This window comes from Microcaecilia unicolor, chromosome 1 (assembly GCF_901765095.1).
Source record: "Microcaecilia unicolor chromosome 1, aMicUni1.1, whole genome shotgun sequence".
Lineage (NCBI taxonomy): Eukaryota > Metazoa > Chordata > Amphibia > Gymnophiona > Siphonopidae > Microcaecilia > Microcaecilia unicolor.
The window spans coordinates 500,456,119-500,472,787 of record NC_044031.1 but is presented as its reverse complement, the minus strand read 5'-3'; the positions used below and the strand labels follow the sequence as shown (position 1 = coordinate 500,472,787).

Genomic DNA, 16,669 nt, shown 5'->3' with positions numbered 1-16,669 from the left:
TCCTCATATTTGTTTTAAATGTATATGTATGTATGTCATTTTGTTTAGTGTCCCTTGGTCTTTGTACTTTTTCAAAGAGTGAAAAATTGATTCACTTTTACCCGTTCTACACCACTGGGGATTTTGTAGACCTCAATCATATCCCATCTCAGCCATTTCTTTTCTAAGCTGAAGGGCCATAACCTCTTTAGCCTTTTGTCATATGAGAGGAGTGCCATCCCCTTAATCATTTTGGTCACTCTTCTAGGAACCTTTTCTAATTTTGCTGTATCTTTTTTGAGATATGGTGACCAGAATTGAACGCAATACTTAAGTTCCGGTCACACCGTGGAGTGATATAGAGGCATTATAATATTCTTGCTCTTATTTACCATCCCTTTCTTAATAGCTCCTAGCATCCTGTTTGCTTTTTTGGCCGCCACACACTGGGCAGATTTCAGCATATTGTCTACAATGACACCTAGATCTTTTTCTTGGGTGCTGACTTCTAAGGTAGACCCTTGCATCAGATAACTTTGATTTGGATTATTTTTCCCAATGCGCATCACTTTGCATTTGGCCACATTAAATTTCATCTGCCATTTGGATGCCCAGTCTTCCAGTTTCATAAGGTCTTCCTGCAGTCTTTCACAGTCTGCTCCCCAGTATCTCTCCACACTCATCCTTCCCTACACCCCTTCCCGTGCACTCCGTTCCCTGGATAAATCCTTCTTATCTGTTCCCGTCTCCGCTACTGCCAACTCCAGACTTCGCTCCTTCTGTCTTGCTGCGCCCTATGCCTGGAATAGACTTCCTGAGCCCCTACATCTTGCCCCATCCTTGACCATCTTTAAATCTAGATTGAAAGCCCACCTCTTTAACATTGCTTTTGACTCGTAACCACTTGTATCCACTCGCCTCCACCTACCCTCCTCTCCTCTTTCCTCTAAACATTAATCGATTTGTTTGCTTTATTTTTTGTCTACTAGATTGTAAGCTCTTTGAGCAGGGACTGTCTTTCTTCTATGTTTGTGCAGCGCTGCGTACACTTTGTACCGCTATAGAAATGCTAAATAGTAGGAGTAGTAGTAGTAATAGTTTTGTGTCTTCTGCAAATTTTATCACCTCAATTATTGTTCCAATTTCAGGATCATTTATAAATATGTTAAATAGCACCGGTCCCAGTACAGATCCTTGCGACCCTCCACTATTCACCCTCCTCCATTGAGAAAAATGGCAATTTAACTCCACCTTCAGTTTTCTATCCATTAACCAATTGCTAGTCCGCAAAAGAACATTGAGGGGCATAATCGAACGCGAACGCCCATCTCCATGGGTGTCTATGTCCGAGAACAGGTACATGAAGGGGCGGGACAGACCGTATTTTCGAAAAAAATGGGCGCCCATCTTTTTTTTTCGATAATACGGTTTGTGCTGGGCAAATGCATCGGATGTGTGCAGATTTGAGCTGGGCGGTTTCGTTTTTCAGCGATAATGGAAACCGAAGGCGCCCAGCTCAAAAACAAATCCAAGGCATTGGGTCATGGGAGGGGCCAGGATTCATAGTGCACTGGTCCCCCTCACATGCCAGGAAACCAACTGGGCACCCTAGGGGGCATTTGTAACAATTAAAAAAAAAGTAAAATACCTCCCAAGTCCATAGCTCCCTTCCTTTGGGTGCTGAGCCCCTCTAATCCCCCCCAAAACCCACTGCCCACAACTCTACACCATTACCATAGCCCTTATGGCTGAAGGGGGGGCACTTAGATGTGGGTACAGTGGGTTTTGGGGGCGGTTTGGAGGGCTCCCATTTACCACCACAAGTGTAATAGGTAGGGGGAGATGGGCCTGGGTCCACCTGGGTGAAGTCCACTGCACCCACTAACAACTGCTCTAGGGACCTGTATACTGCTGTGATGGAGCTAGGTATGACATTTGAGGCTGGCATACAGGCTGGCAAAAAAAGTTTTTAAAGTTCTTTTTTTTTGGTGGGGGGGGGGGGGTTAGTGACAACTGGGGGAGTAAGGGGAGGTCATCCCCGATTCCCTCCGGTGGTCATCTGGGCAGTTGGGGCACTTTTTGGGGACTTGTTTGTGAGAAAAAACGGTCTAGAAAAAGTGACCCAACTTCTCAGTAAAAACGCTTTTCTTTTTTATCGGCCACGGGCGCCCATCTCTGCTTGGCCGATAAACACGCCTCAGTCCCCCCTTCACCATGCCTCCAACAAGCCCCCGTCAACTTTGTTCGTTCCCGCGACAGATTGCAGTTGGAAGCGCCCAAAATCGGCTTTCGATTATACCGATTTGGGTGCCCACCGGAGAAAGACGCTCATCTCCCGATTTGGGTCGAAATATGGGCTTCTTTCTCTTTCGAAAATAAGCTGGATTGTCTCCTATCCCATGACCTTTACACTACATCAACTGGCTCACCTTGATCCACATGCTTATTTATGCTTTCAAAGAAACAAAGCAAATTGGTGAGGCACGATGTCCCTTGGCTGAACCCATGCTGATTCTGTACCATTAAACTATGTTTGTCTACATGTTCCAAAATTTTATTCTTTATAATAGTTTCCAATAGTTTGCCAGCAGTAAAGTCGGGCTTTCTGGTTTGAAAATTCACATATCACCTCTGGAACCCTTTAAAAAAATCGGCTTTACATTGGCCGCCTCCAATCTTCAAGTACTATGGACAATTTTAATGACAGGTTACCGATCATTAATATCAGATCAGCAATTTCATGTTTAAGTTGTTTCAGTACACTTGGGTGATTATCTCTCTTTAACGTGTTGATTCGGCTCAGTACGTCTTCAAGGTTCACCTAGATTTCTTTTAATTCCATTGCATTTTTACCCTTGAAAACCAGATGGTCCAGGTTGATCTCTTATATCTTCTTTCTTAAAAATTTCAGAAAACATGGAGAAGGTGTAGCTGGGCACCAGCATGCTTCTCTATATTAACAATAAGGAACTTTCTGGAATTCCTGCACCTAATATGGCCTATTGGGCATGCATGTACGTTATTAAAAGTAGCTGTTCCCATCCTGTGTTCTGGAGGAAATTTAAAAGAATTTAATTTGTGCTATTTTTCCTGAACAACCTGCGTTTTATTTTGTCTTTTCCTGAATGCACTTTTACATTTTAGGAATTTTACCAATTAAAGCACTGTGAATTTGTCAATTTAGTTTTGGTGTTTTGCAAATCAGGCAGTAAGAAGTTTAAGGCATTCTGCCTGCCTCTGTAGATCAGAGCCCACCTTTAAGTAACAGTAACTCCCATGGTATACTATAGTCAAGCAACCTCTTACTTGGAACATCAGTTTCACCTGTATGGGGGAAGAAATATAGAAACTCTCATTTTATTGTATGCTGTATAGGACAGTGTTTCCCAAGCCCGGACCTGGAGTATCCTTCCCAGTCAGGTTTTCAGGATATCCACAATGAATATGCATGAAAAATTTGCATATAACGGAGGCAGTGTATGCAAATCAAGTTCATGCCTATCTATTGTGGATCTCCTGAAAACCTGACTGGGAAGGGGTACTCCAGGACCGGACCTGGGGAAACACTGGTATAGAAGATTTATGTGAGTCCTGGTTTGTGTAGTATCTCAAACACAGCAGTAAATTTAATGCTTCTCTCACATAAACAAATGACAGGATACATCAATAACAATGTTGTTCGTCACCAAAATGAGCGCTTGGTAACATAGTGGAACAGCCATTATGATTTTTATAATAAGAACAATGCCAAAATATCTACATTCACAAATAATTTGACTTCATAATGCAATGCTTTTTCATTATAATAGCTTCCTAAATCCCAATTTAGCTTAATTTCATTGACTTTGATTTCTTGGACCAAAAGCATTAGCTCTAGCTAAAGAAAAATGTATAATGTGTGCATTCAATTAGGAAGTAATTAGATACTCAATCACCCTTATATCACACTGGGGATTATTCTGGTAAAAAGAGAGATGTGACTCACTCTAGTGCATAAAACCATTTTGTTAATTAGTTTATTGCTAATTGAGTTTGAGAAAGTGTCAGTATGTCATAACATAGGTTTGCTTTCACAGTATCATAAATTCAAGGCTTTGTGGTCTTTGAGAATATTTTTGGAAGCAGAGTGCAATCATTCAAATGCTAACATAGCAGAAACATTTACATGCTATGTGTAGACCCTGCAGCCCTGGCATGGCGAAGCCTGAATATATTAGAAACTAAACAGCATCAGGCCTGGATATAGGGCTACAAGCAGAGGCTTGGGGCCAGCAAGAGAAAGCAGTGGCATATCATGCAGTAGTTTGCCAAGAAAAATGTAACAGGCATCATGGAGGGGAGATGGCCATCTAATCCTCAACACTCAGAAATCAAACAAAAAATATGAAGATGGCTGAACCCTTGAAATATACAGGCCTTGTTTGCCATACCTCATTATCCCTCTCTAACAAATTTATCCAAACATTTAACAGAAAAATGGAAAACTAATTGTCCCCCAAGGGACTGTACACTGACATTGTGTGTATCCTTAAAACCCGACTGGCTAGGGGTGTCCCAAGGACTGGGTTGAGAACCCCTGATATAGATGTATATGACCCCATATTTAACCAATCATTATTTGTGATCCTGTCTTTTGTGTAGTGCCAAATACATGTGCATCTTTTGTTGGTATTATATATTTATATCTATATCTATATGTCTTTATCTTTATTTTGTATGGCTCATTATTCTCTGTTCCTTTTATAAAATGTTTGCCTACTTGTATAAAATTTCCTCTTAGTCTCATTAGGTGGCTAAATTACCTGCAAAGAAAACAAGTGGTCAGGCGAAGAAAGTTAGGTGGCTAGTGCTAATTTCAATGCCTCCTAACTTAATCCACTATACCTAGATGCAGGGATAAGTCACTTAAATCTAACCTGCTGACTCTCCTCTTGACAATCCCCTCCACCTCTCACCTGATTACACAGAGAAAAGTTGCTATTCAATATTGTTTCAGTTCTCTGTCCCTTCCTCTTCAACACCCCCCCCCCCAGGCAACTTCCAATACCAAGCTGGCAGGAGGACACAGTCTCTTAATGGCCTGGTGCCAAGCATGTTCTGGTGCCAGGCCTTGGCAAAGCAATGCTGGACACAAGTTAGGTAGGATGTAAGCTTATGTTATGCCGATTTGACACTGGAAGCTCGTGGGGGCATCTGAGGGCGATTTCGAGTTATAAACAGACCCCCCACCCCGCCCCTATAAACAAGAATACAACAGGAAAATGAAATTACAATACATAACTGGTAAGAGGACAAGAAGGAGTAGAGAGAACAGAGGGTGCTGTGCTGTCTGCTTCAAACTGGTGTCTGTATTGTGAATGAAAAAGGGTACTTGAAGGTTTTTTGAAATTCTTGAATGAGGGCTCAGTCCTGAGGAACGTGGAAGATTGTTCCAGAGAGTAGAGACAATGGCACTGAAACAGGGGTATCTGAGGACATCTAGTCAGATATAGCACGTTGACAGAGGCAGTCAGCTGGCACCTGTTTTGTAGATCTGGTAGAGGGAGGGAGCTTATATCCAGGAGTCAGACTGATTGATGTCAGGAGGAATTATTTATAAGCTTGGATGTTAGGTGGGTGGGGTTAGGTGTGAGAATTGGTCTGATATCTGAGGAAAGAGGGAGTAATTTTTGAGTTGGGGGGAGATGGTTCTTAAAAGGAAAAATGAAGCTGGATAGTGATTTGCAGTATTAGCTAGCTAAGGGGCCCTTTCACTAAGCCGTATAGGTGTGTACGCGTGTCCTGCGCATGTCAGTTTTGAACTACTGCCTGGCTACCGCGTGGCCCGGGTGGTAATTTTATTTTTTACGCGCATCCGCTACGCACACCGGAAAAGTTTCTGGCGCGCAGCACTAACCGGCTATAATTGACATTGTACACATGCTGACAATTACCACTTGGTTAATGCGTGAGACCTTACTGCTAAGTCAGTGGGTGGCGGTAAGGTCTCAGGCCCAAAATGGACATGCGCCAGTTTTCATTTTGCCGCACGTCCATTTTCGCTCCCCCCCCCAAAAGGCCTTTTTTGCAGGTGCGCTGAAAAATGGACCTGAGCGTGCCCAATACATGCATCTACACCAGTGCAGGCCATTTTTTGGTGCACCTTAGTAAAAGGACCCCTAAGTTTAGGAACCCAACTTTGATACCAAAATTATTTTAGCCTCCTATGTTAAGTTTTTTTGAACTGTAAACCTAGATGGCTAGGTTTGGGTAAAAAGAAACTTAATTCATCCAGAATTTGGCCAGCTAAGTTGGGTGCTCAGCCCCCTTTTGAAAAGTGACCTCATACAAAATCCACATAAAATTACATAGTACTACTATGCACTTATTTTTAATGCAGATGTGAGCACTGATAAATCTATTTCTTTGTTAGCACAGGCATTTTCTGGAATTAGAGAAAAAACTAAGGGCTACTACATTTTTCTAAAACATTTATCAAGGACGCCCAACATTTTCACTAACTCCAGTAGCATTCAAATTAACAAACATTGCTGTGTTATTTCTGTTTTCATTAGGTTGTAAAGGGCCAAAAAAAGAAAAAAAAAAGGCAATCTGCAGAGATACTCATTTCAATAATGGATAAGGTTTGAAAGAGGAGAAAATCCCACTCCTGCTGTTTAATTTTTTGCTGTTTTCCTGGTTGGACATTAAATAGACTTTCAAACCCATAGTAAAGGAATTTCGGTAACATAATTGTTCCATTCTCTTTTCAGAGAGGGTGAAGACAATGGTCCCACAGTGTCCTTGGATGAGAAATGGAAACTTTTGAGGCCACCGCTTTAGCCGAAGTACAAAGCCTGCATTGTCTGCTTTCATGTAATTCAGTCTTGATAGACAGCTGTGACAGTTGGCCCGTCCATACAGTCCAGTGAAATTCTGGGAAGAGTTTTCTCATCAAAACAAAAGGAACTCTGTAGAAAGTACTTAATCAATTCTATTACCATTAGTATGTCCATTAGTATACTTTTTCTGTACCACTGTGTTTTATAGTTTGCAATGTAAATGTGCATAGATGTCTATAATATTGTTTCCAAATGATATTGAGCAACAAACAAAATCTAGATATGAAAGTGAGGTTGTTGGAGTCAGGGAGAGTATATTAGGAGACCTGCTCTGAAATAAAGTCATTGTTTCCCAGCAGGTCACACAATAAAGTCTGAGAGACATTTGCAGTGAATAGATGAATTGTCTATTCACAAAGAGAGACTGTGTATTTAACATTATAGCAGATCTTAAAAACAGCTCAATGACCACCTTATATTGTTTCTGTTTGTAAATGTGGAAAAATAATTCAGAATGGGGTTAATTCTATAACTAGGTGTATCTTGTGAGGCACTCAGGGGGTCCTTTTACTACGCCGATAAGTGGCCTGCACTGGTGTAGACACGTGTATTGGACGCGTGCAGGTTCATTTTTCAGTGCACCTGCAAAAAAGTCTTCTTTGGGGGCCGAAAATGGACGTGCGGCAAAATGAAAACTGGCGCGTGCCCATTTTGGGCCTGAGACCTTACCGCCACCCATTGACTTAGTGGTAAGGTCTCACACGATAACCAGGCGGTAATCATCAGTGCACCTACCATGCCGATTACTGCCCGGTTAGCACCACGCAGGGGCGTAGCTAGGTGGGGCCACGGGGGCATGGGCCCTCACAGATTAGCCCTGGCCCCCTCTACTTTTGACACCCCCCGCCGCTTTCGACCCCCCTCCCGCAGTCGCCGCCGTCGACCCTCTCCTGCCGCCGCAAGGTACCTTTAACGTACAGGATGTGCATGCAGGACATCAGTCAGGACTCACAGATCAGCGAACGCGCTGGAGACCGGCACTGAAGAAGACTAAGGCAAAGGTACCTGGCAGCGGCGGGGGTCAAAAGTGGCGGGGGAGGGTCGGTGGTGGGTGGGGGGTCAGAAAGTGGTGGGGGAGGGTCAGCGGCTGGGGGAGGCGGGCTAAAATGTGCCCCCCTACCTTGGGCTCTGGACCCCCCTCTCACCGAGATCTAGCTACGCCCCTGGCACCACGTACCGGAAATTTTCAGCACATGTAGTGGGCACACGTAAAAAATGAAGCTACCGCCCAAGCCATACGGTAGCTGGGCGGTAATTCCGAATAGGCTTGTGTTGGGCGCTCATAGGTGCCTACATGGCTTAGTTAAAGGGCCCTTCAGGTGGCGGATGATGATCACCTATTCTGTATTTATTTATTTTAAAAATGTGTACACCGTATACCTCCTAAGCGGTTTCTAAGTCAATATACATAATAAAAACAATAAAATCGCAAACAGCAAAAAAACACATTCACATTCAATACTGCTCCTTCTGTTCCAGATTCAAACATACAATATTTACATAGTCATTCAACATTAAAAAAAAAAGCTATTACAAAAAGCTGTGTCTTCCAAAGTTTCTTCAACAGAGGCACGCTAGCACACAGCCGTATCTGACCTGGAAGTGTATTCCACATGAAAGCTCCTGCCACTGAGAAAGTTCAGACTTTCATTTCAGCATAATCCATCTGATATTCAGCTCATGGGAGACAGGACAGCTAAGACCCTTGATCGATGCGAAGCCTGTATATTAAATGCTTGGCCGTTTCCAGTGACTGGCATTGAATATGCGTTTGTTTTTTTGGTTGGTATATACCTAACCAGTTATGTCAATGTTCTGTGCTGGTTGGTTAATAGCTAGATTATAGTGACCAAAGATAGGACTGCTATTTAGGTGATCCACTTTGGCTGCTAAATCAGTAGTTCCCAAACCTGGTCCTGGAGGCACTCCAGCCAGTCAAGTTTTCAGGATATCCACAATGAATATTCATGAGAGAGATTTGTATATACTGCCTCCACTGCATGCAAATCTCTCTCATGAGTATTCATTGTGCATATCCTGAAAACCCAACTGGCTGGGGTGCCTCCAGGACCAGGTTTGGGAACCAGTGCGCTAAATATAACTGGCAAAGTGCTGAATATTCATGGTGAAGCTGATTATATCGCGTGATATAGCTGGTAACTCACTATGGACTAGATGCTATATATGGCATCTGAAAAACTGGTGCTGAAAATATTCCTGCCTAGGCGTATTCTGTAAACTGCACATAGGTTTAGGCCCGGTTTATAGAACACACCTAGCCAATTTATAAAATATGCCTAGCGTCCATGCCTGTGCCTAACTCTAGGCACGTCCATTTACGCCAAGCAAAACTTGACGTAAATACTGGTGACTAAGTTAGGCACAGAGCAAGGTGTATTCTGTAACCCTGCACATAGATTTTGGCAGCTTTCATTAGAATTTATGTGCACCACTTTACAGAATACGCCTAGCAAGTTATGTGCGTAAATTCTAATTAATGCCAATTAGTATCAACAATTGTTTGTTAAGTGGCAGTTAGCAGCTGACTGACTTGTTTGGTGATTAAATTGCGTGAGCAAATCCAGAATACAACCGAATTTGCATGCGCAATTTCAGTCACGCAATGTAGAATTCGGAGTAATGCGCTAACCGCAAATATTCAGCACAGGAATCCAGCTATCTTGCACCAAATATTAGAACTTAGCCTGTTAAGTACTATTTAACCAGCCAGGAGCCGTTCTGGCTGCTTAAATAGCGCTGAATAGCAGGCGGAATATGTCCTTACTGCTAAATCCAATGATAACTGCATGATTGCAACACTCTTTTCAGGCGATAAACGCATACAGTATTCTTAATACATATCAGCATTGGTGTGTCAAGGCGCTATTATTGAATACTAGCATTGATGTGCCTAACATGTAAGCACAACCATCGAGCTGGTGTAACTGCTGCCACATAAATCACATGCAGTAAGAGCATGATTAACGTACAGTATTCTATAAATTATGTGTGCAACTAGGAGCCCCGCCCATATTCTGCCCATGTGTATGTCCCCTTGCAGTTGTGTGCTTAGGGTGCATACTTGTGTAAGTGCAAATTTTCCCAGCATTTATGCACACAAGGATCCTTGTTATAGAATTACCCTTTAAGGGGGAAATTTTATGAAGGGCCCACATGGCCTTCACACATGGACCCAAACAAAAAGAATAAGGAAGTAGACCAACGTTGTTCAAAAAACAAGTGGTTTATTGGCTAAAAATTGACTCGACGCAGGAACTGCATTTCAGCACTGTGTGCACCTGCTTCAGGAGTCACTTACATAATTTCAGCCGAACCAAATAAATGTAGAATAGTGTAGCAAAAAATACATCCACTAATTCAGCATCATACCCACTGATGTATAGAAATTCTGGCAAGCGTAGAAGTGCCAACCACTAGGGTAAAATTGTGTTTCATCCAGGAGAAGAAAAAATATGCAAAGTCTCACTGTTTGTTAGATGCATGTCCCAATTTTGTAATGATGGAAGCACATAACCGGTTTATAGAAACATTAACCTTTCATTTGTCATTTCTACTGCAAGATGGGCAATTCCCAGCTATTAAAGGCAATATTATTCTAACCCCAATCCTTAAGAACAAAATGGCCAAGAAAAATGACAAAGTAAATTACAGACTGGTGGCCTTCATTCCACTACTGATTAAAGTCATGGAAGGGATAGTATCAAACCAACTAATGGATTACCTATCACTCAATGAAATCTTACATCAATCTATGTCCAACACATTTGATGGGGTGGACTATGATATTCTACTCAATCTACTGGACAGTATTGGAATTGGTGGAACTGTGCTACACTGGTTTGAAGGATTCCTTAGCTCAAGGTCATACCAAGTCAAATTAGCTGATAAGATCGCCCCTTCATGCCCCAAAGTGTGGGGTTCTCCAGGGCTCCCCACTTTCACCAATTTTATTCAACTACTGATGGCACCTTTAGGGAGAAACCTAGAAATGGGAGGACTACGATCATACATATAAACAGACAATGTTATGATATACATTCCCTATGACAGTGACATCAAAAACGCAACCACAACAATCCAGACAGGACTTCATCTAATGGAGAAATGAGCTTCAACTTTTATACTGAAACTAAACAAAGAAAAGGCCAAATTCTTAGCAGTCACTGATACTGCTACCACAAATTGACTACGGTAATGAATTGTTTGTGGGCTGTAAAGAATTAAGCTTTAAAAAACTACAGACAGCTCAAAACACAGTGGCACACCTGATATTCAAACCCTCACAATACCACAGAGCCACTCCCTTATTGTGATCATTACACTGGTTACCCGTGAAGGCTGGGGTCCACTTTAAGATCATAACCATGGCATTCAAGATGTTACAAAGTATGGTCCCAGGCTACATATGTGCACTTTAATAGGCCTTCCACTAAGAAATGCCTTATATTTCCCCTTACCTTGCAACAAAGTCATGGAATCAACTACCAGTAAATTTAAGGAGGACAACAGACTACCTTCATTTTCGTAAACTGGTAAAATCTTACTTATTCAAAGCACTTTTACCAGAAGCAGAAGGATAAAATTGCATAGATATAAGACTACACACTAAGGACACTACTTTTATTTTATTAACAAAAGAATGTTTGATTTGTATTGATTAGCATGAACACATTAAGAGCAGTGCATTTTATCTAACGAAAAGGTGCCGGTACTCAAATGCCAGGCCACCCTTCAGGGGTGGTGTGATCACTGAGGGACCCTCCCCACAATAGCCAGGCCCCCTACAACCAGTCACAGAATATATGACAAGGCAGAATTGGTGTGTAGAGCCTGAGGTTTTTCATTAAAACTTGGGGACCAGGGGTCAATTTTAGAAGACAATGGAAAAGGTCCTGGTACTCAGTACCCCCAAGTACCCCCTCAAAAAAAGCCCTGATTAAGAGTAAGATCACCTATTTAAGATACCAGAGACCAACTGGAGCATTATTACTGTCTTCCTTCAAAATATTGTAGCATAACAATTGTTTTACCTCTAACATTATTATTGTTTTTCCTTCAAAATTGTAAGACACATTGAACCGAATTTGTTTGAAGAATGTGGGATATAAGTCAGCTGTGTGCTGTAAGCAGAACATTTTGTTTGTGGTGTGGTAATTCTATTCTCCCATTACCACTGTTTTCAATAACCTATATTTCAAAATCCATTTCATCATCCTGTTTTGGTGGATGGTAGTAAACCTCTAGTGCTATACTCCTCCTCATCACGCATGGACAGCTTAATATTTAGCCTCGGTGGTCAATGTTAGAAATACTGGACACCTTGGTTATGCTACACCAGGATATTTAGTGTTAATATGTGGGTATCAGCCAGTGCTGAATATTTGAATATAATGGGCAGTGCCATAAGTTATCTGGATAATGGCAATATTCAGAACCATTATCCAGATAACCATCTAGGTAAGTTAGGGCAGCTTTTTTACCTTACTAAGAGGTCCTTTTACTACGATGCGCCGAAAAGTGGCCTGCGGTGGTGTAGATGCGTGTATTGCATGCAGGTCCATTTTTCAGCATACCTGCAAAAAAGGCCTTTTTTTTGGCCGAAAATGAACGTGCGGCAAAATAAAAATTGGCGCACGTCCATTTTGGGCCTGAGACCTTACCACCACTCATTGACCTAGCAGTAAGGTCTCACGTGTTAACCGGGTGGTAATGCTCTATGTGTGTAAAATGCCGATTACCGCCTGGTTAGCTCTGCGCGCTGGAAAATTTCTGGCATGCCTAGTGGATGCGCATAAAAAATGAAATTACCGCCTGGGCCACTCGGTAGCCAGGCGGTAGTTCAAAATTGACATGCGTAGGACATATGTAGGTGCCTACGCTGCTTAGTAAAAGAGCCCCTGAGTTACCAGGGCTGAATATCGCTGTTCTCCAGGTAACTTCCAGCCAGGGGCGTAGCTACGTGTGGCCATGGGGGCCTGGACCCCCGTAGATTTGGCCCTGAACCCCCCTGCCGACGACCCTCTCGATCCCACTCCCGCCGTCAACCCACCGTCGCCATCTGCTACCTTTGCTGGCGGGGGACCCCAACCCCCGCCAGCCGAGATCTTCTTCTTCCTTCATTCTGTTTCTGAGTCTGATGTCCTGTCAGACTCAGAAACAGAACGAAGGAAGAGGAGGACCTCGGCTGGCGGGGGTTGGAGTCCCCTGCCAGCAAAGGTAGGCAACAGCGATGGCGGGGGAGGGTTGGCGGTGGGAGGGGGGTCTAGAGGGTCGTTGGCAGGGGGGTCAAAGTTCTTGTTGTTGGTGGTGGTGGCGGCGGTGGCAGGGGGTGTCGGCAATGGCAGGGGGGTCGGCAGGGGGGGGGGGGCTAAAATGTGCCCCCTCACCTCAGGCTCTGGACTCCCCTCCCGCCGAAGTCTGGCTACGCCCCTGCTCCTAGCTACAAACATGCTCTGTTCCTGGACTGCCCTAGTGCTATATGAATTGCACCAAAGCAGTCTGTTACAGATTTTTAGTGGCATTATCCAGATAGTGCCACTGAAAATACGGTTATAACCTTGGTCAGCAACACTTAATCTGGGTAGCAGTAACTGCTACCCGGAAAGTGCAGCTGAATATCAGGCAGGGAATTTCTATCCACAGAGATTTCAGAATGCAGTTTATTTTCTGCTGAATTTGTATCCTACTCTTGACTCAATTGGATCCTTCATTGCTATGCCAGCACCACTCCTGTCTGCTCTGGTATTTCAATATATTTTATACACTACTATCACAATATCCCATTGTTTATCCTTTCTTCCCAGGCCTCTATGATGTCTATTATGTCTATATTATGAACGGATGCCAAAAACTCTAACTCTTTAATCGCATATTTTAGACTTCTGGCATCAGTATACAGATATCTAAATGTGTTTTGTTTATTCTTTTTCATAATCTTCCTACTAGATGTTTATTCAGGTAATTTGGATTCAGTTTTTTTTTCCATATTATCACTATTAAGATCTACTTTCACTTGTATAATAGTGGCCTTTGTAGATACTCCTTTCTGGATTATGCGCTCCTGAGTGACTTGCTTCTCCCTACCTAGTTAAAAAGTTTCTCACTCTCCTTCTTAATTCTTAATGCCACCAGCTGAGTTCCATTCTGATTAGACTGAAACCCATCCCCTAAATTCCCCAGTTCCCAATGAATTTTAATCCCTCTTCCTGACCTATTGTCTCATCCTCTCATTCAGACTCCAGAGTCAGCCTGCCTCTAGGTTCTGAGCATGGGAGAATACCAGGAATTTTTAAATTTTGGCAGGGCCACTGAGAGACATAGCTGGGCCAGGGGCAGAACCGGACCACTGCAAGCCACCCCCTCGCTCATGCCGCAACCCCCCAATCGCAACGCCCCCCCCCCCACTTGCAACGCCGCTCCCACCTGCCCACCCCCTTACACTCTTATGTTTGCCTCTAAGACGGGGGGGGGGGGGGGGCCCAGGTCCAGCGCCGGCAAGCTGCTTCCTGCATGCCTGTTCCCACGGTCTGTCCTCTCCACGCAGGAGTAGGGAAGGACAGACTCGGAAACAGACAGCAAGAAGAAACTTGCTAGCACTTGGTCCGGGCCTGTGCTCTCCCTTGGAGGCCAGGCCTGGGGAATTTTGCCCCCTGCCCCCCTCTTGGTGGGCCTGCATTTTGGGGGTTGATATTAAAAGCAATTTTATCTGGCCAGAAATGGCTCCTGGCCTGTTAAATTGCCTGTTTGGGCTAACTGCTAATCTTCAGGGTACTTAACTGGTTAGTGCCGCTAAAAAATAACCAGTTAGCACAGAACAAAAAAAAAAAAGAACAGCTATTTTCAGAGTGTTCCAGGAGCAGAGTCGGCACTTGGCTGGTTAAGTACTCATATTGAGCACTTAAATGGCTAGATTAACTGCATAAATAGGGCCACATAAAAGTCAGTCTATCTTTTTGCAGTTACCCATAGTGCTGAATATTACACTTAACCGGCCATGCATTAGCCAACTCCAGAAACCTGAAAATTCAGTGCCAGTGCCTGGAGATGGCTCAGCATTGACTTTCCAGGTTTAACGCTGGCGGTAGTCAGCAAAATGCTGAATGTCAAGCCCTTAGTTTTTTTTCCTGCAACTTAAGTTATCCTCCTGTACTTCTCTCCTGCATCTTTCTATATTATTGGTGTTCACATGAACTACTGCAGCTAGCTCCTCCCTAGCATGGTCTTAAATCCCCCTACCAAAGTGAACGCTACATTCAACATTAGGCATGTCCAGATTTATGCATAGGCCAATGTTTCCCAAACCTGTCCTGGGGCTCTTCCACCAGACAGATTTTCAGGATATCCACACTGAATATTGATGAGAGAGATTTGTATACACTGTCTCCACTGCATACAAATTTCTCTCATGGTTATTCATTGTGGATATCCTGAAAACTTGACCAGCTGGGGAGTTCTCAGGACAGGTTTGGGAACCATTGGTAGGCAACATAGGCAACTGCCTCTACCTGGGCCTGCCTTATGCTTTCCTACAGCCACACTGGTGATTTAGCAGGGAGCTCAGACCAAAACTTGAACATGAGACCTGCTTGCTTTCATGCTTCCACAGCCCCTGTGGCTCTCTGCCTCTGACAGGTTTTCTGTGGTAATAGGAAACCCACGAAGGAGGAGAAGATAGGGTGCCACTGGGCCTGTGGGAGCATGAAGGCAGGTAGCCCCCACACTCAAGTGTTGGTCTGAGCTCTCTGCTAACTCTCTGGTACAGCTGTGAAAAAGCAAAGCTGAGGGGTAAGAGGACCAAAGGGAGGATCTGGCCAGTGGTGGTGGTGGTGGTAAGGGTGAGGATGGGGTGAATTTGCCCTCCCTTCCCCTGTATTCCTATAGGCACTTAACATTTAAATCTGGCACCGACACCAGACAGACAAGTTAAAAGGGAAATGGGACTTGATATACTGCCTTTCTGAGGTTTTTGCAACTACATTCAATGTGGTTTACATATATTCAGGTACTTATTTTGTACCAGGGGCAATGGAGGGTTAAGTGACTTGCCTAGAGTCACAAGGAGCTGCAGTGGGACTTGAAGTCAATTCCCCAGGATCAAGGTCCACTGCACTAACCACTAGGCTACTCCTCCACAAGATTCTTATGGCTACTAGATATTCAGCTACCTATACCTCTAATAAGAAAAGAAGTATTATCCCTAGCCCTCCAGGACACACAGTACTAAAGATACATCCTTGGTGCAACAGGACAATATATCACTTGGAGAACAGATCTTAGCTAAAGGTCATGCTCTGTTTGCTGGTGACCTTGCTCCTCCAAAGCAGCACAGAGGCTGTCAGAGTAGAGATGAGATTGTTCTACTATCTCCCTAAAGATCTCTGCTATATACCTTTCAATGGGGCCCTTTTATGAAAGGGCTGCCACGCGGCAATGGGCTTGCTGTGTGGCAACTTTGGAACTACCGCTGGCCCAATGCAGCCGCCAGCAGTAGTTCCAGCTTGAGCGTCTGCCATTTACAGCACACCAGAAAATATTTGGGGAATTTTTACCGTGGTGCTAACCCAGCAATAATCGATGCCCAATTACTGCAGGGTTACTGTGGGAGCCTTTACCGCCACCTCAAAGGATGGCGGTAAGTGTCTCACACTGCATGGCCACGCAGTAAGAGTAATCTTACCACATGGCCATTTTTTGGCAGGCAGGCTTTTTACCCGCTGTGGTAAAAAGGGCCCTGGAGAGTGGGAAAAATGCCCCCCCCCCCACTACCACAGGGCTCTTTTTGCCACAGC

The 16,669-nt window shown here is 43.8% G+C and overlaps 1 protein-coding gene across 2 annotated transcripts in view; it reads left to right on the top strand.

Moving 5' to 3' along the window:
- The window catches only part of CA8 (carbonic anhydrase 8), a 181,482-nt gene extending 174,097 nt beyond the window's left edge, over window positions 1–7,385 (top strand). For both annotated transcript variants that reach the window (XM_030214821.1, XM_030214814.1), the window contains one exon: window positions 6,732–7,385. In XM_030214821.1, the coding sequence (XP_030070681.1) occupies window positions 6,732–6,740 (9 nt within the window). In that variant the 3' untranslated portion in view covers window positions 6,741–7,385. The remainder of the gene's footprint in view (window positions 1–6,731) is intronic.
- Window positions 7,386–16,669: the final 9,284 nt, after the last annotated feature.